The 23,627-nt window shown below is 43.1% G+C and overlaps 2 protein-coding genes and 1 long non-coding RNA gene across 4 annotated transcripts in view; 2 read left to right on the plus strand and 1 right to left on the minus strand.

The window, feature by feature from the left end:
- The first annotated feature begins 2,683 nt into the window (after positions 1 to 2,683).
- Positions 2,684 to 23,627, plus strand: part of LOC105920858 (cell migration inducing hyaluronidase 1) — a 470,202-nt gene continuing 449,258 nt past the window's right edge. For both annotated transcript variants that reach the window (XM_036128814.1, XM_036128815.1), the window contains exons 1-2: positions 2,684 to 2,805; positions 18,273 to 18,384. In XM_036128814.1, the coding sequence (XP_035984707.1) occupies positions 18,303 to 18,384 (82 nt within the window). In that variant the 5' untranslated portion in view covers positions 2,684 to 2,805; positions 18,273 to 18,302. The remainder of the gene's footprint in view (positions 2,806 to 18,272; positions 18,385 to 23,627) is intronic.
- LOC118558300 (proline-rich protein 36-like) lies at positions 10,265 to 15,185 on the plus strand. Its single transcript, XM_036128816.1, has 4 exons — positions 10,265 to 10,306; positions 11,145 to 11,343; positions 12,232 to 13,188; positions 13,228 to 15,185. The coding sequence occupies exons 1-4, from the start codon at positions 10,265 to 10,267 to the stop codon at positions 13,293 to 13,295; spliced, it is 1,266 nt and encodes a 421-aa protein (XP_035984709.1). The 3' UTR covers positions 13,296 to 15,185.
- LOC118558296 lies at positions 17,883 to 22,596 on the minus strand. The gene is made up of 2 exons (XR_004928285.1): positions 22,171 to 22,596; positions 17,883 to 18,415 (listed from the first exon to the last, which is right to left on the minus strand). It is a non-coding gene; the product is annotated as an uncharacterized LOC118558296 (long non-coding RNA).

Consider the following 23,627-nt stretch of genomic DNA (forward strand, 5'->3'; position numbering starts at 1 on the left):
CTCAGTAGGGCTACCTGTGAATACCTGTCCAAACTTATGCTGGTTTATGGTACATTCTCAAACTTTTATTCTTTTTTTTCCAACCCTCTTTACTGCCTCTGGATAGCTTATCTTATTGTTTTAACTTATCAAATTTCTACTGCCATTTCCCCATACGTCACACTGTGATTACCACCACAGTTCCAGCATTTTTCCTGCACATCATCTTCACATTTTTCAAATTTATAATCAGCACTTTTGGGACACCTCTGGCTTCCTTTACAGGCAGCAGCTATATGCCCATATCTTTGACATATTCAATTCTAGAAACAGCATAATCATTCAGTCATGATTTGGGTTTTGTTGCAGTTTATGTTTGTTTTATGCTTAATTTTTGATTAGTTCACATCTGTCACCATCTAGTTCAGTTCTCAGTCTCCTGCCAGTTATCAGCCAACTCACCACTACTTAGTCTGTCTGCATGTCACTCTCCTGTTACCAGTCACCATCCAATCAGCTTCGGTTTAATTTCAGTCACCACCTCCCCTCTGATCATTCTCACCTGCCTCTGGTAATTAGTCTTCACTCCTGTTCACCTGCTCACTCCCCTATTTTTTCCTGCTTCAAACCTTTGCACAGTGCCAGATTGATTCAAGCCTGTTGGTGAGACTTATCCAGCGTATTCTGTTGTGCTTGCTCTGTTGATACTGACCCAATTTGCCTTTTGACTTCTGAGCCAGCCTGACCCTTGGTCCTGTTTTTCCGGCCTGATCCTGCTTGTTAACCTGTGTACCAGACCTAGCTAGTTTTTGGATTTTCTGAGCTTGCCTGATCCCTGCCTGTTTTACCTGCCCACCTCTGTACCAACCTGGATTTGTTATCTGACCACCGAGCCTGCCTGACCTCATTTAGCCAGTCTGTCCGTTTGTTTACCGATCCTGGACTTCTTTATGTACCACGAGCTTTGTCTTGCCCTGCCCTTCATTTCTGCCTGCTTGTTTATTCCGGTTCCTGCTCCCGACCTTTTGTTTAAATAAACCCTTTTTATTTTACCCTCTTGTCTGGCTGAATACTGGGTCCCCAGTCTCTGGTTTATGACACATTCTTCTTATTCTGATCACAAACATTAGAGGTGCATATCACCACCATACATGAATGTGTAAGTACAGCCTTCACATACTATATTCTATGTGTTAGTTTTGTACGTTTCTGTAAATATCAGAACAATGCTTTATTTATAATCCGGATTTCTTCCCTTTCCCTCTTCTGTAGCTAATATTCCTTCTTGACTCCATTCTTTCTGGCTCCTGGGCATATAGATTTCTGAATGGGTCCAACGGAACGGACACATACAGGAGCAGAGAGACGTGGATTTACGGGGTCAGACTGAGTTCCTCTGAAAAGACTCACTCCTTTGGGGTTTGTTAATTTTCATGTTGAAGAATGTCATATGTGGCATCAGTGCATGTGATGTCAGGAAAGAGTGTGTCGCACGCTCATCACCACTTCATCAGCTCAACATTACATCTCACCTTTTTACACTGACCAGAAAGGCTTACCCAGTCAGAGATTATTTTTGAACAGACATCCACAGCACAGAAACCAAACTAGTTGTAAACAAAATACTTGGACCGTTTTTATCAGAACAGATGGTACTTGGGAATGTTGAGAATGTGTTGGCAATGCATTATCAAAGACATATGACCATTTTCACTTCTCAAAGAATTTTTCCAATCCTCTGAAAGTTGCTTGTGTTCAGGGATGGTTTTAAAGAAAATTATTGCAATAACAGGCACATTTTCCAAAACTAGATATGTCTAGGTTTTGATGTGCGCCAACAAACCCCTCCTGAAGAGTAACATTTGTATGTGTTTTTTTTTTTTTGTGGAATGCTGCTAAGACAGCCAGCACTGTGCACTGCTGTCAGTAATCAGCGCAGGAGCTGCTGCAGACACAACTTTTGCCCTTTTACTTGTTACATGATGGAGTGTTCTTGAGACAACACAGCAGCCAGGGAACGTAAGAAGAAAAATGGGAGTAAATGAGCTTAGGAAAATCAGTTGCAGAAAAAAAAAATATAACAATGCGCCAATAGAGGAAAAATAGTACATCTATGTTTAAGTAATACATTTTTTAGAACATTGTTCTCTGAAATATATTTGTGAGGTAATGGATGAAATAACGAATTAAAAAGGCTGGGAAACTTAGACAACAAAGAAATCTACACCTGCCAGGAAAAAAATAGACATTTAAGTACAAAATGAGAATTAGAGCAAAGAGACAAATTACAACAGCTAAAGATTGAAATAAAAACATCAGTTTATGTATAATTTGTTATTAATAAATCAAAATTTAATTTTGTTGTATTTGATTACATAGTTTAATTAGTTAAACTGTCTAACAAATAATTTATCAAACTACATGTTACAGCACTAGTGCTACAAAAATCATGGCAGGATTGGTCTCCCAGAGTTATTCAGTATTGCTGCATGTTTTTCACAGTAAGAACTGTTTTAAAAAGGCAAAACAAACGGTATGACAGTGGGTTTTAATTCAATAGGCATTACTCTGGTATAAAGCTCATTAAGGTAGGTGATAAAACCAGGTTCCCTCTATCATGCGTGCGCGCGCTGCCTGGCACTCAGTCCCTCGGCGGGTGTGTCTTTCTCCAGATCGGGCGACTGCGAGCGTGCCGCCTCCTGTTGTACCCAGACCTCCGAAGGCACAACTGTCAAGAGGACCGCTTTTCTCTGTCGGCATCATACCTCTGCCTTACCTCAAACCTCACACAACCTGTCCGGACGAGTCGCGGATTAAACACTACAGGTCAGTGGGCTATTTAATTCATTTAATATGTGTCTGCATCGCGCGTGTTTTCACCACGTTTACTCTGGCGAGAAAAATACCGTGTGAGATTTAGCTCCAGGTGTGGACAGAAAACGTTGCGAATGCGAGTTGTGTACGTGCGCACCCAGTCCACCGAGAACGTGGCAACTTGGCTTTTATCGCTGACTGTGGAGCTTCCTATTCTGCAACCAGCTTCTCGTCCAAAATAGGTGGGGATAAAACCCAAGTGGCATACTGATAAACATATCAGCTCTTCTGCATGTTTCTGCCCAGCCTACCTGCTGTTATTCTCTTTCAGAGTAAATAAGTGCTCCACAGCGGGCAGATGGCAGTCCTCTCTCAGTATAAATCTGAAGGATTCCAGTCAGAAGGAGCAACCATACTCTCCCATCTTTCTTGTAAAGTCAAAAGAAAAAGATATGTCTTGTCTTGCTTTATTATACTGGCAGAATATGACATAACTATTTACTGAAGTATGAAACTCAGTAGTAGGGTATGTTGTGCTTTTGATGATCAGTTCATGCGGCTAACGTCTGAAACTTGTCGTTTTACTTTATATACTTTATCAGTGGCTATTTTACTGCCTCTGTTATGGTTTGGATACACTCAAGGCTGAATAAAACTTGCTCATACCCTCTGGTGACTAGCAGGTATAGTTGTTCATTAACAAATTGTTCTATGTTTTATCAACATTTAGCCAATCTTATTACATTTTAGCAACATAGCAGAAAAAAATACATGGTATTTATGCTTTGTTAGACAGGCAAAGGGTTGGGGAAATTTGTGAGAGCTGACACTGATGTGCTGAAGTATAGCAGTATGGAGGTAAATTCATATCGTATAGTCTTAAGGTCATAGTTCATGAATCAAGATAAAAAAGACTAAGCAGGCCTATGAATGGTATACAGGAAAAAACAAGTTTTGACCAAAAATAACACATTATGAAAAATGAAGTCATCATTAATGATCCCCAAGACTTTTGAGAAACAGTTATTATAAACAATTACATAATTATGAGGTAAAGTTACTTCCAAAATAAACCCTTACATAAAAGGATAGTTGTGTCCATATTAGTCAGAAGTTGTGCTTAACAAACATTTGTAAACTCATAATGATTTAAATCGCATTCAAAAGATACAACATACAGTTTAAATAGTTACAACTTCAATAACTAATAAATACAAATTTCAAGTTTAAATTTGTGCTTTATTCTTCATGAACACAAACAGCAGCGGCTGCTTGAGAATACGGATTTTTTCTTTGAGAATAGGAATTCACAACAGTGGTCTGACGTCACGGTTTCCAAGGCTAGATAATGGAGCACAGAGTGCGAAGATAGGAGCCGCGCATGCATTCTTTAGACTGACCATCTCAGAATGCACCGCAGCCGCAGCTTCATTCCAGACAGCGCAGAGATCACAGTGGTAAGTTAAACATTCCCTTTTCTGCTGCTGTTCTTAAAAAGTACGTTTTCAGATCGTTTGAGGCGAGAACATTATACTTTTAACCTTCCCTATTTACAGAGTTGGTGCGTAATTTAAAAAAATAGTCTGATTTATTTGTTTTGTGTTTATCAGGTTTATCAGACGTGTGTTGCTTTATTAACTCAATAATTGCTGTAAAAAATTGTAAATGTCTCCCAAGGATGACAGCAGCATATAAAATGGGGCTGGACGATAATTTAATAACAATATATATCAATCGAAAGACGTGTGGCACAATAAGGGAAAAAAAGGGTTGATAAAACTTCCATAGACAGTTTTCCTTTCTTCCTCTTAGCCTATTATATTGGTTGATGCTACACTCACTACTTCCTCTCAACCAATCGTAATCGCGGACCCAGGCACGGCGTCACAAAGCGCCGCCCTCTCAAACCACAACACAGAGCACGTGAATATGTCGCAGCAAGGAGCGGAGGAGGAAACGGTCCCAAAACAGGGTTTTACTAGTTCACCAGCCTGACAGAAATAAACCACAGTGATTTGTAAAATTTGCAAGGAACCGGTAAAAACAAAGTCTGGTAACGCAACCAACTTGTTTCATCACGTAAGCCGCTCACTCCCGCAGCAGCGCGAGCCGTTTTAGCCCCGCGCGACTCCGCGCTGCTCCGCGTCATCTTCTTAGGAATCTTCTGGAAGTTCTTCCAAAACAAAGCAGGTACAGCAACTAAACTGGGCTCCCTTCTTTGTGATAAAATGACAAAGCGTCCAATCGGCATAAGGACATCACGCATGCAGTAACATGCTTCATAGTGATGGATATGTCTGCTGTTTTTGTCTGCAGTTGAAAAATCTGGCTTCAAACAATTACTCGCCACTCTTGATGCGCGATATAAAGTTCCGGGTCGCAAGTTTTTCTCTAACAGCGCTCCCTAACAGCGCTGGTCACTTTAGTTTGTTCTTTGTCAGTATTTAATAACATCACCCAGGTCTCTTAAGTTAAGTCATTTTTCTTTGAATAAAATCAGTTATGGTTAAAAATGTTGGTTAAATAAGAATTTAATTGGGATTGAGTGTTTGTGTGTGATATATTAAAAGTAAGTCATTTAGCAGTATTATAAGAGCCATGTTTTAAATCTTTTTGGTAATTATCTATCCATCAATATGCATTTTTTTTATCAATATACTTTTTTCTATATCGTCCAGCCCTAATATAAAATCTATAGGTAAATAAATTCTATAAATGTTTTTCGTATCTAAGTGAGTTTCCTCTGAGTGAGGACTCGAAGAATTGAGACGAGAAAGAGGGAAAGAAAACAATAGTAATAATAGTATATGAAAATAACAGACATTTATTTTATACAAATATTTTATCTTTGGAACAGAATGGTGTAACATATTCAACAAATTAACAGTTACTAACATGGTTTAAAACAAAGAAATAACTTCTATTAACATCTTATACAAATAGACAACACCTACAAACATACAATTAAAAATAGTTGGCATGGAAATTAATTTACTGATTATTTTATGTATTTTTACAGGTAGTGAAAAAAATGAAATGAAGCAGCCTGTGTACATGACTAGAACTGATCTACGTTAGGTCAGATGTAGTCATGTCAACTTAAACATGCAGCCAGCTGGAGCAGCTCCCTGTCTTCAGTCGCCGGATGGCCGTTCTCCTCTGGGTCAACCTCCTCGTCCTCCACGTCTAGCTGGTCCCTTTCCTCTATACACATATTGTGGAGGATGCAGCAGGCCGCGATTACTTTTGGGGAAAACGTCAGGCAGACCTCCAGCGCCCTTAAGAAGATGGAACGCCACCGTGTCTTCAGACCACCAAAGGTCTGTTGTAGCGTGCCCCACCTGGACTGTACCAAATATAAAATGAACTTGTGATTTAGGTAATATGCTGATATGTCTTAATCTTCTATCCAATTGATATAATCTATGTATCAATTGTGTGTCATTGTTGGCTTTATTTAAGGACAAGAAGGTAAGAGATCTTACTGGCAAGCTGTTTTCCTATAGGATGCACCACAGGCCAGCCAGTAGAGGGTCACCAGCACCTCTAACTCCTGTGGCCATCCATGGGCCTTATAGATGAGCAGCAGCTGAAGGAGGACGATGGTGGCCATTCTTAGCCTGACGGCTGGTTCCAGGTCCCCTTCATTAAAAAAATATTTGGAGGATTCGCACAGAAGTGTTTATCCTCACATATTTTGTTTCTGTTTCTTCCTGTAAATAAAAAATGCCAAATGTTACCATAATTGTTTTTTCAATTCTCACCTTTTCACACTATAAAACTATATGTGGTTAACATGCAGATTATTATAGTTCTCAAGAAAGAAAAGGTCAAATGTATACTAGTAAATGTAACAAATGGCTTCCCTTCTCTGGTATTTCTACCATTTCACTGAAAGAATTAACTGAACTAACTGCACATTTATAGATTAATTTATAGATTAATCACTGTAAAAGTGGGCAGACAGAAATAACTTTTCCTTAATGAACAATTCTTTGAAGGTTAGTAGGTGCAACAAAGTAGCTTAACCCTACTCCCTTTACTGTTACTAATATATAAAAAATATGTTTTCATTTTAATTATTTACAGACAAATAGTCACAATTTCAATGTGATCACATGTTTAATACCATCCTCAATGTTGTTTTTTTAAAGATAAAAGTAGGAAATAGGCAACTTTTGTATAGAGGCCTGATAACGGTTTTCAAGCACCGTTATCAGGCCAAAACGTAAATGCCGATCCTATTTTAAATTATTACCAAAAATGGCACAGACGCTCGTCGTCGGACTTTTTATTAAAATTACGCACTAACTATGTAAACGGGCCACATAGGGAAGCTTAAAACTATAATGTTCTCGCCTCAAACAATCTGAAAACGTACTTTGAAGAACAACAGCAGCAGAAAAGGGAATTTTTTAACTTACCACTGTGAGCTCTGCTTGCGCTGTCTGGAATCAAGACGTGGCCACGGTGCATTCTGAGACGGTCAGTCTAAAGAACGCATGCGCGGCTACTATCTTCGCACTCTGTGCTCTATTAACCAGCCTTGGAAACCGTGACGTCAGACCACTGTTGTGAATTCGTATTCTCAAAGAAAAAAATCTGTATTCTCAAGCAGCTGCTGCTGTTTGTGTCCATGAAGAATACAGCACACATTTAAACTTGAAATTTGTATTTATTAGTTATTGAAGTTGTAACTATTTAAACTGTATGTTGTATCTTTTGAATGCGATTTAAATTATTATGAGTTTACAAATGTTTGTTATGCACAACTTCTGACTAATATGGACACAACTATCCTTTTTACAAGTTTATTTTGAAAGTGACCTTACCTCATACATAATAAACACTTACCTACACAAGAATGCAGACACAGACACCCTCCAGGCCATATATTTTTTCTTTCATTATTGTGTCTATATATATAAATCTTATGTATAGACTTATAGAAGACAAAACTGTTATTATAGACCTCTACTTTATGTTGCATAGTACAGCAGGTGATTCACTCAATAAAAAACAAACAAACAAATAAGAAGCATTCTGAAGAGTGCCTAGTGTGTGTGGGAGGGGGTAAAGGAGGGAAGGATGCATAATCAGCGACGTGGCTATTATTGGTCTTATCACTTTTTTGCCACTGGAAACACCACTGAGTGGCTAGAAAAACCAACTACTTCAATAAATAAATCAAAGTGTGGACTATTATGCCATCTTTATGACGTGAAAGACTCCAGCTCCCAGCATGCAATACGGTCACCCTGACTTCCAGCCATGACAACCTTATTCCGTTGCTATGAGAGGGCATAAAAGCGACCAACGCTCTCAACTCAGCCTTCTTTACTGGCACGACGCCAACTGGGAAGGCACTACAGCTATTTTCTCCTGTGGGATTCCCCCACGTGGCACGTGCTTCGATTTCTCGCTGGTCTGAGAGTTTCTGAATTAAACTATTCCCTGTATTCCGAAACAGGGGGTCGCCGACTTTAAAATACTTTGAATTCATTTTTGATCCTACTTGAAGCCGCTATCTTTTAGCAATCGTCCGACTCCGCTCACTTGTTTTGGCCGAACAAAGCGTCGGAGAGTCCCAGAGACTGTGTGGTTCCCCTTTCTTCTTGCCCCTCCCTGACGGACCCGCCGCTCACGCAGCTGCAGGAGCCACAGATTCAGAGCTGGGACGTCCTCACTGAGGCGACACCAACTAACGATAGGATTTTCCCTTTATTTCTCTTTTCACCCATAAGGTGATATATTTTGTGCCTCGGCAGAACCTATTAGGAAATAGTTTTAATGCTTAGGGAGTTCGTTTAACTGTGCTGAATATGTTCTAACGTTTGTGCTTTTCAAAGTGATTTTGGCTGTGTTGTTTTGGGTTGATGATAAACTGGCTCTGCCGAGAGCCGACTTTTCTCTTCCTTTCTTCATCTTTCCTTCTTTTGTTCGTGTTTGGTTTCCCACATTTTCCTTTGAAAATCCTTTGTTCTGAAGCGAGACCGCCTCCCGATCAAAAGTACGCCCAAACAAGGCAGGCGCGTTAGAAATGTCATTAGGGCTGCCCCCTTACGTACCACACGAGGTCATTTGTCGTCATAGCCGGTATCTTGGAGCGGGATGGTGTTGTTCTAAACGGTTAAGCTTAGCTTGTTGTGGAGCGCAGAGGTGTTGCTCATCTGGCTACAGGTCTTTTTCCGTTACTTCAATTGTGCTTAAAGCTATTTTGTCTTTCAATGCTGTTATGTCAAAGTGCCGACTAGGGCTGAACGATTAATGGCATTTGCAATAATGTTGCGATAGGATAAAACAAGATTTTCTAACCGTAAAGGCCGCCTTTAACGGGTCACGTGATTGGAGATGACTTGCTAGCAAAGGAGCACGGAGGGAAAGTCATATCTCGTCTGCAAGTAACCTGCTGAACAGTGGCTTCAGACTGGACAAAAACCGTTACAACTGAAGGTCTGGTACCAAAGAAGATCAGTACATCACTTGTGTGGAATTATTTAGGGTTTAAAAAAGAAGACATTGCCCAACGTCAGGTGTTGTGCAGGACATGCCTCGCTATTGTTGCTACCTCACGAGGTAACACGACACACCTTTATCAACACTTAAAAAACCACCACAAGGCCGTGTACAGGACAGTCAATTTTTTTTTACAGTAGCAGGCCACACACTATCAGGTAGGAGCCCGAGCCCCGGAGGGGAGAATTTTGAAAAATAGAGTCTCCCTGATGTATTTTGGAAGCTTTCAAGACAGGTGATTATCAAAAGAATAGAATCAAGCTGCATGTTTTAAATTGAATAAAAAGCAAAAAAAAGTGAATGATCAATTCTTCAAAAACAACCTTTGTTTTTTTAATTTTTATTCTTACAACATTTTTCACATGTTATCATCATGTTTTAACAAGGTTTTGAACAAATGTGCATAAAATTAGCTGAATTTGAATTACTAGCACCGTATAAAACAGATCAGATTAGGTGAACATATGACAAGTTACTAACTTCCGAGCACGCAGTGAGACAACACGCGCGCGCTCAAAACCGGTCTCGTGCGCGCTCAGTTCCTTCTCTGCTCGTGCGCTCGACCTGCTCATTCCATGCCCAACACCAGCTGTGCTGTGTGCTCCCTTGGCTGTTTCTCCGCGAGCGTTGCGCGAGAAGAGTTGTCCAGAGTTGAGCTCGGATTGGTTCCTGCGCGCTCAACCAGAAGGCACAAATATCGCTCCATTATATAGTCGGGGAAATGTAGGCGGCGGCAAGAGCTGCTATAGACGGCGATTTGCCGCTGTTGACCGGCTACTTTTGACTGCCCTGCGTGTATGATAGTTGCATGGCTAGAATGGCAACTACCAGTGCCTCAACGTCAAGTAAGCAAAGTACCAGCCGACTGTTTGAAACTGTTACTCCTTATGAACATAATGCTAAACGGCCTGCTGAAATAACTTGGGCAATAACGGAGTTTATAGCTAAAGACATGATGCCCGTTAGTATAGTCACCAAGCCTGGGTTTACGGCTTTGGTAAGCATGATGGACAAGCTGTATTTAATGCCCTAGCGCACATGTTTTAGCCAAGTCGCCATACCCGAGCTATACAGAGAATGCAGAGACAAAGGAGTTTTTTGCAACAACTACCGATTTGTGGTCAAACTGTACGGTGGAGCCATACCAGAGTCTAACAGTGCATTGTATTGACAAAGATTTAAACCTTAAAGCTTGCTGCCTTCAAGCTTCCTACTTCCTGGACGACCACACAGGGGAAAACATTGCTGCCGGGTTGAGAGAGAGACTTGCTAGCTGGAATTTACAGGAAGAAAATCACATCTGCATAACGACGGACAATGCATCAAATATGGTGATGGCAGCACAACTAAAAGAATGAACCAGACTGCAATGTTTTGGGCACCGATTACATCTGTACGTAATTTATATCTCAGCATGAGAGTGTATGATTGTGTATGCACAGAGACAGAATATCTGTGTGTTTGTAATGTAAGGGATTGAGTAAAAGAATGTAAAAGCCTTTAATTATTCCAAAGTTGATAACCTTTATGACTAGAGATGCACTGATCCATTCATTTACGATGCAATACCTGGGCTCTGCATATAAGCTAATTCGGTCCTATTGTTGAATGAATGAACTGTATAACTCGCCAGACTTGATATAGACATTGATAAATAAAAATAAAGATAACAAATTAACAGAGATATAAATGTACTTAATATGGCTGAAACACCTTCATCACTGAATGCCCTACAAGATGGGGGATCAAAGAATTGATGATTGTCAGGGTGCTAGAGCAGCTCAAAGCCATTACTCAGGTATTGTCAGGTGACTGATGTGCACGCTCCCTGGCAGGATATTGAGGTGTTGGAGTCCATTCACAAGGCATTGCATCCTCTCCAGGAGTTTACTGATGCTCTCTCTGGAGAGGAGTATGTCAGCATCTCCTACCTCAAACCAGTTCTCCACCTTCTGTCCACATCAGTCCTGGCTGAAGACCAAGAGGACACTGACCTGACCAGGTCAATTAAAACCAAGGCCCTGGCTTACCACAGTGAAAAGTACAATGACCCCTGCATTCAAGAGCTTTTGGATGTTGCATCCTTTCTAGACCCAAGGTTCAAAACCCAGTACCCAGAACGTTGTCCCTGCAGACAACGTTCCTACCATTAAGACCCGACTCAAAACTGAAATTATGCAACCAGCAAGGTGTGCATATAACCAGGTTGGTATATTTCTATTTATAATTTAACTTCAATAGTAATTGCTGTATTTTGTTTATGTGGTAGGAGAAGAGATGTGCAGAAACTACTCAGATGCCTAAAAATACACAGCCCTCTGTCAAAAAGGGGAAGAAGTCTCTTGGGAGCTTCTTCAAGACTGCTGTGGGCTCTTCTGTTTCTCCCATACAACCCGGAGATGTTGTTGAGGCAGAGTTAAATAGCTACCTCATGACTCCAGCCATTGATGGAGAGGAAGACCCCTTGACCTGGTGGAAGGTGCACAGGATTAACGTTCCACAACTGTGCAGTATGGCTCGCAAGTATCTTTGTGTCCCTGCCACAAATGCTCCTTCCCTGTAAAATATTATATTCTTGCAAAAACATAATAAAGGGGGAGGGGGGGTCTAGGGTATGGAGGGGAGGGTGTGAGGGGAGGTGGCACCTCAGGGTTTTGGTTTGCCGAAAGCACCGTCCCGCTGGCCGGCGAAGGCACCATTCCGCCGGCTGCCGAAAGCTCCGTCTCTGTTCCGCCGGCCGACGAAAGCTCAGTCTCTGCTCTGCCGGCCGACAAAAGCTCCGTCTCTGTTCTGCCGGCCGACAAAAGAAACTCTCCTGTTTTGCCGGCCGACAAAAGAACCTCTCCTGTTCTGTCGGCCGACAAAAGAACCACTCCTGTTCTACTGGCCAGCCAAGGTCCTGTTCCGCCGGCCTTCGCTGAGGTTCCTGCTCCGCCGAGGTTCCTGCTCTGCCAAGGTTCCTGCTCCCCCGGCCTTCGCCGAGGTTCCTGCTCCCCCGGCCTTCGCCAAGGTTCCTGCTCCGCCGGCCTTTGCCAAGGTTCCTGCTCCGCTGGCCTTCGCCGAGGTTCCTGCTCCGCCGAGGTTCCTGCTCCGCCGAGGTTCCTGCTTCCCCGGCCTTCGGTGAGGTTCCTGCTCCGCCGGCTTTCGACGTGGTTCCTGCTTCGCCAGCCGGCGAAAGACCCATTCCTACTGTTCCGCTGCCACCGGCTTCAGAGGATCTAGTGCCCTACACCGCACCCGAGGCTCGTAAGGTCCAGGCCCAGGAGGCCCTGTTGACCTTCACCGCACTCGAGTCCCGAGGGTCCTCCTTCGTCGCCGGCCGCTTGAGACTCTGCTGCTCTGCCATCAGGGTTGCCCACCGGAGGTTCCTCCTGGTCGTTAGTCACCATCGGTGGATCCACCTGGCCTCAACCCGTCAGCCGAGCAGCCTTCCAGCACACCCGAGCAGCCTCCCAGCGCACTCAAGCCGTCGGCCAAACAGCCTCCTCCTGGTCATTAGTCGTCGACCGAGCCTCCTCTGGATCATCAGTCATTGCCCAGGTCCTCCTGACAGCGCCCTCAAGACGTCGCTGACCAGCGCTCTCAAGCTGCCCAGCACTCTCAAGCTGCCCAACACATGCACGTCTCCAGAGATCCTCTGCGTTCTCAAGTCCCCAGACCTTTTCTGCGCACTCCAGTTGCTGTCTAAGAACTCCAGCGCTCCCAAGCCGCTACTTGAGCTCTCCAGCGCTCTCAAGCCGCCGCTCGAGCTCTCTGGCGCTCCCAAGCCGCCGCTCGAGCTCTCTGGCGCTCCCAAGCCACCACTCGAGCTCTCCAGCGCTCCCAAGTCGCCTCTCGAGCTCCCCAGTGCTCCCCAGCTGCCGCTCGAGCTCTCCAGAGGTCGTCCGCCTCCTGGCCGGCCGCCAGAACTCTCCAGAGGTCGTCCGCCTCCTGGCCGGCCACCAGAACCCTTCTGTGGCTGTCAACCCTCTGGTCGGCCACCCTAACTCCTTTTTTTTCTGACTCCATCCTCAGCCATCTCCACTCATCACTCTAAGCCTTCAATAAAGCTCCTTAAACGCAGCTTTGTGTGTGGTGGAGTTCAGGTTCATCAGAACAAATCCTGACAGTATCAATATGTTGCATTTAAAAAAACTAAACTCCACATAATTAAAAAACAGTTTTTAATACCAGCAATCCAATTTGAGATCAGATCGAAAAGAATCGATTCTACATCTTGAGAATCGATTCGATTCTTGAAATTTGAATCGAGACCCAGCCCTAGGACGCAGATATGCAGTTTAAAGAGTTTATTAAAGATTTGAGGATTGGATAACAGTGGAAACCGGGAGGGCTGTGGTAACTGACTGTGGGGAAGAAAGCAGACAGGACGAAGCACCAATATTTATTAGGAAGGTGGAGTAATTGTGACAGAGGCTGATTTATGGGCTGAGGGAGTAGAGGAGTCCAGGGGGATGGTGAAGCGCACAAAGAGAGCTGCGGTTGACAGTGTGATGGCTTGTGGTGGACTTGTTCTTCTTCTTCTGGCAGACTATACACTAAATGCCTTCCATCTGGCTGCTGCCTTTTATATGCTCCACCAATTAGTCCAAAAAAAGGTTAAAAAAATAAAGCAACTGGACTTCTATTCTACTGATCACAACCTTGTTTTTCTCTGTCCAGATTATAAACCCCTTGTCAAGAGACTACCGGTAACAAAAAGGGCAGTGAGAAAGTGGTCACAGGAAGCTAAAGAAGCCCTACGGTGTTGTTTTGAATTTACCGATTGGATTTCTATTTGCAAGCCACATGGAGAGGACATAAATGCCATGACTCAGTGTGTGACCAACTATATGGACTTCTGTGTGGACAGCATCACCCCCACCAGAACAGGGAATGCTATCATTCCCTGATAGCAAGCCCTGCTTATAACCAGTGACCTGAAGGAACTGTTGAACAATAAACTAGAGCCTTTAGGGAGTGAGACAGAGAGTTATTCAGGAGCATACAGAAGCAGCTCAATGTCAAGATCAGAGATAGCAAGGGGGTGTATAGGAAGAAGCTGGAGAATAAACTGCAGAGGAACAATATCAGAGATGTGTGATCAGGGATTAAGAAGATCAAAGGCTTCAAGCTGAAAGGGGATCGGATAGATTGTAGTCTGGACAATGAGCTGAACACATTCTTCAATAGGTTTACTTCAGGAAAAGACATCCCACTCTCCTTTAACACACAGCTTTCCTGTCACACCTCAGATGTTTTATCCTCTGCCTCAGTCATGGACTCTTCTGCTTCCACTAGTTTGTCTTCAACCAAATCAGGAGATGCTGCTGCTCCCTCCCCTCCCTCTTTACTGTTTCTAGAAGTCAGGTGAAGAGGCAGCTGGAGAGACAGAACCAAAACAAGGCTGCAAATCCAGATGGTGCCAGCCCCAGAGTCCTGAAGGTCTGTGCAGAGCAGCTCTGTGGGATTCTGCAGCACCTATTCAGTCTAAGCTTGACCCAAGAGAAGGTATCATTGTTGTGGAAGACATCGCGTCTGGTTTAAAAGCAAACTCACCCATCAGACATCAACGACGACTACAGACCCATTGCCCTGCCATCTCACATCATGAAGGTCCTGGAGAGATTCCTATTGGCCCACTTATGTAACCAAACCAGCACATATCAGGACCCCCTGCAGTTTGCTTATTGCCATGGAGTTGGAGTTGAAGACGGAGGTTGGGCAGGTAGGTGAGCACAGCAGGAGGACTTAACCATGAGCGACGTCTCGGAGTTCTGATCTTGACACGAGGAGATCTGACTTGGAAGTGCGGTAACTCTGGAGTCCAGGATTCTAGATGAAGCAAGGAGCAAAAGCATGGAGTTAGACAAGGCTCGGAAAGATACTCGGAACTAGATTTGAGATTGGTCGTATACCATGCTGGAAGCGAGTAAGAATTGACGCCCTCCTGTTGGAAAGCTGCTTCTAGAGAAGAGCAGCAACCAGTGCTGATGGAGAGCACCTGCCCGTCACGCCCTGCAGAGGAGGCGAAAGAGAGAGACCAGCTGCATCCAGCCCACAGTGTGTGGCACTGTGAGGATCAAATTCTTTTATTTCTCTAGTGTATTTAATACAATTCAGCCTGATTTGCATTCTCACAAACTCCAGAAGACTCAAGTTGAGGCCTCAACAATCGCTTGGATCAATGACTACCTGACAAACAGACCACAGTTTGTGAAACTGAAGAACTGTGTGTCTAACCAGGCAGTCAGCAGCACAGGAGCACCACAGGGGACTGTATACTCACCATTCCTTTTCACTCTGTACACTTCAGAATTCCAGCACAAGTCTGACTTCTGTCATCTACAGAAATACTCAGATGACTCTGCAGTTGTTGGGTCTATCAGAGATGAACAAGAAGCTGGGTACAGAGAGCTGGTGGATTGGTGTGGGAATAATCCTCTCATCTTGAATATGAACAAAACAAAGGAGACTATTGTAGATTTCATGAGAAACAGGATTAGATCAAACTCAATTTCCATCATGGGAGAAGAAGTGAAGGTGATTGATGGATATAAATACCTTGGTGTTCATCTGGACAACAGACTGGAGACGCAACAGTGAAGCTGTCTACAAGAAAGGACAGAGCAGACTGTACCTATTGAGGATGCTAAGATCCTTCAAGGTTTGCAGCAAGATGCTGCATAGCTTCTATAAGTCTGTTGTTGAGAGCGTCATCTCCTCTGCCAACATCTGTTGGGGCAGCAGCATCAAAGCCAGGGACCTAAAAAGGCTCAACAACTTCATAAAGAAGGTGGTTCCGTTCTGGGGATGACTGTGGAACCGCTGGAGACGATAATGCAAAGAAGTATTTTGGATAAAATCAAGAAAATTATGGACAATCCTGAACTTCGTCTTTATTAGATTGTCATTGGAAAACACAGTTAATGGCTTCTTCAGATTGGTCATAAAACAGACCACTACAGGAGATCTGCCCACAGCCATCACCATCTATAATAACTCTAATTTACTTATGTCCGTCCGTCCGTCCGTCTTCATCCGCTTATCCGGGGCCGTGTCGCGGGGTAGCAGCTTCAGTAGGGAGGCCCAGACGTCCCTCTCCCTGGCCACTTGGGCCAGCTCCTCCGGAGGAATCCCAAGGCGTTCCCAGGCCAGCCGGGAGACATAGTTCCTCCAGCGTGTCCTGGGTCTTCCGGTGGGACGTGCCCGGAACACCTCACCAGGGAGGCGTCCAGGAGGCATCCTGACCAGATGCCCGAGCCACCTCATTGGCTCCTCTCGACGTGGAGGAGCAGCGGCTCTACTCTGACTCCTCCCCAGATGACTGAGCTCCTAACCCTATCTCGAAGGGAGAGCCCAGACACACTACGGAGAAAACTCATTTCAGCCGCTTGTATCCGGGATTCAGCCGCTTCGACTGCCGGTACACATCAGCTGCTTCCGGAGTCCCACAGGCCAAAAAAGCCCGGTAGGACTCCTTCTTCAGCTTGACGGCTTCCCTCACCACTGGTGTCCACCAGCGGGTTCCAGGGTTGCCGCCGCGACATGCACCGACAACCTTGCGGCTACAGCTCCGACTAGCCGCCTCAACAATAGAGGCGCGGATCACGGTCCATTCAGACTCAACGTCCCCCACCTCCCTCAGATCAGGTGGGCCATTCCTCCCAACCACACCCCTCCAGGTCCCACTGTCATTGCCCACGCGAGCGTTGAAGTCCCCCAGCAAAATGAGGGAGTCCCCACGAGGGGACTCCCTCGGAGGGAGGCCACCCTCTCGTTCACCGAGGAAAACCCCAACGTGCAAGGAACCGAGATGGGGGGCAACAAGTATGCCCACCCCAGCTCGGCGCCTCTCACCAGGGGCAACTCCAGAGTGGAAGAATGTCCAGCCCCTCTCAAGGAGACTGGTTCCAGAGCCAGAGTGGTGCGTCGAGGTGAGTCCGACTATCTCTAGTCGGAACCTCTCAACCTCGCGCACAAGCTCAGGCTCCTTCCCCATCAGAGAGGTGACATTCCACGTCCCAAGAGCCAGCTTCTGCAGCCGAGGATCGGAACGCCAAGGTCCCCGCCCTCTACTGCTACCCGTTGCACAATGCACCCGACCCCTTTGGCCCCTCCAACAGGTGGTGAGCCCATCGGAAGGGGGACCCATGTCGCCTCTTCGGGCTGAGCCAGACGCTCGCCAACGTGCCCCACCTCCAGGCCTGGCTCCAGAGTGGGGCCCCGGTGACCCGCGTCCTGGCGAGGGAACACGAGATCCAATAATTGGGGCGTTTTGGGCTGCGCTTTGTCTGGTCCCTCACCTAGGACCTGTCTGCCTTGGGTGACCCTACTATGGGCTTAAAGCCCCTGACAGCATAGCTCCTAGGATCATTGGGACACTCAAACCCCTCCACCACGGTAAGGTGGCAGCCCAGGGAGAGGATTTACTTATGTGTTTCTCCTAAATTTCACTGGGAGTAATAAGTGAGACAAGGAATTAAAGTTTTACTTGAGATAATTATCTCATTCATGTCTTCTAAGGAGCAACAAACAAGTTAAATGAAAGCTACTATGTAGAAATAAATATTAAAATAAATCACACTTGTAAATTACCCATAAAGGTATTTATTTCAAATAACAAGGCATACATAACAGAATAAATGACTTGGGACTGAACAAACCACATTTGCTGAAGGGTCAATTTTCTTTGTGTTAGAGTGGTGTAACTTCGAAACAATATTACTCAAGTGAAAATACTCATCCAGTTAATTATTTGGTGAAAAAGAACTGAATGAAAAGTACTTAGGTACTGTTTGATGTATTTTTCATTTTGTTAACAGTGACAGAAAAGTAAAATCAATCAACATATTCCAGTATTTAACAATTTTAACAATTCAATATTGTTGAATATTGTCTCTTTTTAAGGGCATTCATTCATTATCTGTACACAAGGCAGATATTTAGAGCTCAATGTCTCACTTAATTTTCTATTTTTTTAGGCTCCTTTGGCATTGTACATCACAGACATAATGGCAGACGATGGGGCCAGAAGACATATAAAAATGTGCTTTACACTTCTTGGTGTTCTCCTGATTCCCAGCATCCGGGCAGGTAAGTTAATGTTCAGATCTCAATGTAAAATCTATTAAAATAAGAAAATCCAGATTAATCACTCTTCTGAACTTAGATAACTAACACACAAATTGCAACATTTTCTTCCTACATAGTTACAAAGTTTCTTCCTCTCGTCCACCAAACCGTAGACGTACATTAAATGCAAAACAATCCTTTTTTAGTTTTTTTCTCCAGATTTGCAAAATCCGTTAAACAATCTTGCTTCATCAGTGCTTGGGGATCGTCACAATCTTTTTTCCACCCGTCTTTGAGGATTCACCACAGTTTTTTTTTACAATGACCAACATTATAATGTCTTAATTCCTGAGTCACTTAAGCCCTCCCTACAATTTTTGAGTCAAAATGTGGAATATATAATGTCAAGATTGTTCACTGGACCCCACAACACATTTGCATTTTCCTTCCGAAACAGTCAGCTTTTTCAGACGTATGTAATGGTCTGAAGTATGGTGGCCATTTTCATAACATCAAAAAGGAGGACACTTTTCAAGACTCAAAGCTACAATAAAAACTGAAATATAATATCAAACCCATAGTATGACTCTGTTTTACTCACCAAAGATCAGAAAGTCTACTTATATTTTTGGCCTTTCCTGGCTGCTTCCAATTTTTTGTTTGAAATAAATTTCCCCTACCTGTGCATTTCAAAGTGAAGTTTGCACAAATTTGCAGCTCTACCTTGAAGCTTTCCACAAAGAAACATTTATTCTCATTTGTCCTGAGATCATCCTTGAAAAGACGCGCTCTGTATGTGCACTGCTGCAGCGAATGGAGAAGCTGTAGGCGGTGACTTTCATCAAGTACACCAGTAGGGCATCTGCTTTGGAAACAGTTTCAGACACTGCTCCTCACTGTGGCAACCTTCAGTTTCTGGGGAGCTGAGAATAGGTTCTACCTTGCCATATTCCTCACAGAATCCATAACTATCAATGTTTTTGGACTGCATCACTGTACTCTTCATGAGACACAACAGTTGTAAGGCTGAGCTTTGATTTTTGGCTGTGAAAGCTGTTCTCACGGAAGTCATATATTTGACTCAGATATTTCTCTTCTCTTTCATAGAACTGAATAGAATCAGCCTCACATTTCTTTGTCAAATCAGGAGTTAGCTGTTTAAGTCTGAAAGTCTGAAAAATTGTCCTACAGCCTCCCCTCGAGTTTCCCTTTAAGTTTAGTTATCACTTTAAAGACAGAGGTTATGTTGATGATTTGACCTCAAGTGCTTTGCCGCAGTCTGAAAACACCTCAGGAATATGACTGAGGAAAAGGAAGTACATCCCAGACACTTTAGTACTGTTCTCTGCAAAGCATCTCCACAAACTCTTATGGCATTGTTCATCACCCATGCTCTGAAAACAGCTGGTCAGAGGCTTCCAACACTTAAGCATTCCGTTCATGAAAGGCAACAGAGACAGACACCTTGTTATGATGTGCTGCAGCAAGTTGCACTCATAACAAGTCATAACCACCTCCACAAACTCACAAAACTCTTTCCACTGTGCTGTTCTACTGGCTGAGATACTAAAATGGCCATACACTTTTAACATAACATTTTCAATATCTAGATCCAAGTTGCCAGCTGCATCTCCTGTTGTAATCTCCTGCATCTCCATTCACGCAAAGCTTTAGCTTTAGTTTTTTCACAGGTTAACCCTTCAGCTATTGATGAGTCCTTGTAGATGTCTAGTCAACTTTTATTCCACACTCTACACTGATTGGTGATGCTTGACGGTGTGATAAGCTTTACAAAGTTCTACAGCAGATATTTTTTCATCCTGGAGAGATGTGGCTTTATGGAAAATGGGAAAAAAGTGAAGAGGTACCCACGCTTTGATTGTTGGTTCTATGCTTGTATGTGCTAGCATGTCGATCAACAGTTTTGCTGCTTACATCCACCTTGACACAGCATACAATATGCATGACAGTCATCCTTCTTACTTTTGGAGATAAATCCACATTCCTTTGTCCATTCAGGATTAATTGTAATGTTTTGTTTAGGTATTTCCACAGTCTGCAGGTGGACCTGGTCAGTTCACTTGGTTTGCCTAGCTGACCTGACATCAACCATGTCCATATTTCTAAGCTGATTACTGTTATGCCATCATATGCCATGATAAATAGCTGATCTCAGATTGGATCCTGAACAGTAAGGAAGAGGTGACAAAAGGAATTCTGTCCTGCTGCAGACATGGACGGAAGGACAGCCTCTATCCCTTTTTCCCAGCAGGAGGTCAGCTGTGACCACCCCCTTACAGACAAAAGCCACAGCCCCACTTCTGCAGATCTCTTCAGCAGCTGCACAGATCACCTCTCCAGGACAAGGGAGGAGGCCTGAACCATGGTGTTCCATCTGCTGGAACATCTGAAAGATTGCCTGGACCAACCACGCTTGATCTAGGGTCTGCTAGATTCGCCTGCCTGCTTCAGCAGAGGACCTGACTGAATCCGGATAAACAACATGTCCGGGCAAATACAGAGCTAAGTTGCAGTCCTAACGTCACAATCAGATGCAGGGGCAAAGATCCTGCATGCGAAACAGCTCTGTGTATTTTTCCTCAGCCTGTACAGGGAAGTGAACCCCAATGGAGCTGAAGGCTGGATGCTGAGGAAAACCCCTGCTCATCGGACTGCATCCAACTTCAGTCCGAACGTGGCCTCCAAGCTATCCAGACCACGCCGTTAGCCACATGCTGCTCCAAGGCTAACGCTAGCCTGCCAAGAAGAAACCAACAACTTCCTCCTTCAACGCCCCTTCCGTGAATGGCCAAACTGAACAGAACTGAAAAGGACAGGTTTGGCCAGCGGGCTGAGGGTGAAGTAAAAGGTTTATTGGGAAATGTTTGTAAACCGTGGTGTTTAGAACAAAAGGTCTAACCGGTAGGTCGCGCTAGCCAAACATGCTATTAGCCTTGCTAACATCCGGTTTCGGACAGTTCAAAAGGAGTTTGTTTTAAAGCATAAAGCGTAACTGTTCTGCGCCGCCATCCTCCGATGGTGTTATGAGCCTTATTCCCGCATCAATATGGTATATTAATGCCGGTTTTCAAGATAATTTTGCTAACTATATGTGACCTCAGGTACAGTTTCTATGCATTAGACCTTCTTTGTACCAGGTCAAGGAGGTTGCAAGGAACAACAGAGGCACGGTTTCCCATTAAATATATAATTTATTAAATGTACAGGTACCAAGAAACAGAAATCAATATATTTTATTGTACACAAAAACTAACTAGTTTAAAAGTGAGCACCTATGCTGGTCTGGAATCCTGCTAACTGCGAAGAAAAGTTAAAAACCCAGTTGAATTAATTAGATCCCTTGGGAGGGGGGGGGAGAACGACTACAAAACACAAACTGAATACACCTTAGTGTTCCCCAACAAAAAAAACACACTCACTCCAAAACCCTAGTGCATATAATACAAAAGAAAAAAAACTCTCCTCCCACTAATCCCCTTAACTCAATCTGAATAAAACCAGCGCAGGATCCAGGGATAGCATAGGGCCCCAGGTGGGTCGAACCCAGATAGCAGCCGAAGATTACAAATCCTCCCCTGCTTTTACAAACACTAAAAGAGAAAGAAAACAAGAAAACAATCTGGAACTGTGGTGAAACGATAATTAAGATGGAACCAAACAACCAAAGAAACAGTAGCAAAACAGAACTAAAATCCCAACTGAAACAGTAACAGGTCAGCCTGCACACAAAAGAAGTCATGTTAAAAACAGCACTTTAAACATCCATATAGCCTGCTGTCAATTTACCTCTAGTCTGGAAAAACCAGTCCACGGTTCTTTGTGTTTGCCTACAAAAAGGGTTGCCTAAAATAATCAAAAGGAGGGATTAACCAAATCATTCTGCAGCAATCTCACGCTCAATGATAGCCATACCTTTACAGGAATCCTCTGCCTCGAATGTGCTTTCCTTCTTCTTCTTCTTCTTCTTCTTCTTCTTCTTCTTCTTCTTGATTTTATTGGCGGTTGGCAACAAACTTTAAGCAGCATTACCGCCACCTACTGGTATGGAGTGTGGTTCGAAATGGACTATCAACTTATATAAGTATTTGTATCTTCCTACTCCTACCTTTAATATATAATTTAACTAAATGAATTTCCTATTTATATATACCTACATACTCTCATCCATTTTTATATATATCTTTATAATCCACCCCCTAGATCATGCACCCATTCACACACACACCTATTTTAATCATATTCTTTGAAATAATTTAGTTTTCTTTAAATATTTAATAATTATTTGTATATGTTTACTCCCCGAATTCTTCCTCAAAATATCTATTAAATTAATCTTTTCCTTAATACATTCAAACTCTCTTTTCATACACCTTCTTTCTCTTTCATACTTATGGCATTCTAACATAACATGTTCTATCGTTTCATATCTGTCACAATAATCACATTTTCCATTATTATGCTTTTGTATTTTAAAAAGTGTATAATTAAGACCTGTATGCCCTAATCTTAATCTTGTTATCACCCTTCCTTCCTTTCTATTTCTTCTTTCATTTCTTTTCTCTGCTACTATCTTCTGTATTTTATAAAACCATCTTCCTGTTTTTTCTTCATCCCACCTTTTTTGCCATTTTTCCATCAGTTTTTCTTTAACCATACTCTTTCCCTTATATTTACTTGTTTTAACTTTAAAACTAATATTATTATGAATCGCCCTTTTTGCCATATTATCTGCCCTCTCATTTCCTTCTACCCCTATATGCGCTGGAATCCATACAAATACAACTACCAGCCCCATATTCTGTATTCTATACAATGTATAAAATATTTCTAATAATATATCCATCCTACTATCTGATTGAAATTTTTTTAAACTTAATAATGCTGAACTTGAATCTGAACATATCACTGTTTTTAATGGTTTTATTTCTTCCACCCATTGCAAGGCTAACAATATTGCCAACATTTCTCCTGTGTATAACCCATCTGTGCTCCTTTTTCCTATTTTTACTTTGAATTCTGGCACCACAAAAGCTACTCCTATCTTCCCATTTATCTTTGACGCATCTGTATAAATTTGAATATATTTGTAATATTTGTTTATATGTATCTGTACTGAATATTTATCTACCGTGTATGATTTATCTTGTTTCTTTTCTATTATTGACATGTCTACATTTGCTTCTGGTAAAATCCATGGCGGTATTATTGACATTGGTGTTTGACTTATTTCTAAACTATCAATC

This window comes from Fundulus heteroclitus, unplaced genomic scaffold (assembly GCF_011125445.2).
Source record: "Fundulus heteroclitus isolate FHET01 unplaced genomic scaffold, MU-UCD_Fhet_4.1 scaffold_121, whole genome shotgun sequence".
Classification (NCBI taxonomy): domain Eukaryota; kingdom Metazoa; phylum Chordata; class Actinopteri; order Cyprinodontiformes; family Fundulidae; genus Fundulus; species Fundulus heteroclitus.

Bases quoted from the DNA above. Each gene is read 5' to 3' on its own strand.
- LOC118558300 (XM_036128816.1), top strand. From the start codon at position 10,265: ATGCCCGTTAGTATAGTCACCAAGCCTGGGTTTACGGCTTTG. The intron at 10,307-11,144 runs GTAAGCATGATG...GCTCCCTGGCAG, and splicing joins AGCCTGGGTTTACGGCTTTG to GATATTGAGGTGTTGGAGTC. The intron at 11,344-12,231 runs GTGAAAAGTACA...GCCTTCGCTGAG, and splicing joins CAAGGCCCTGGCTTACCACA to GTTCCTGCTCCGCCGAGGTT.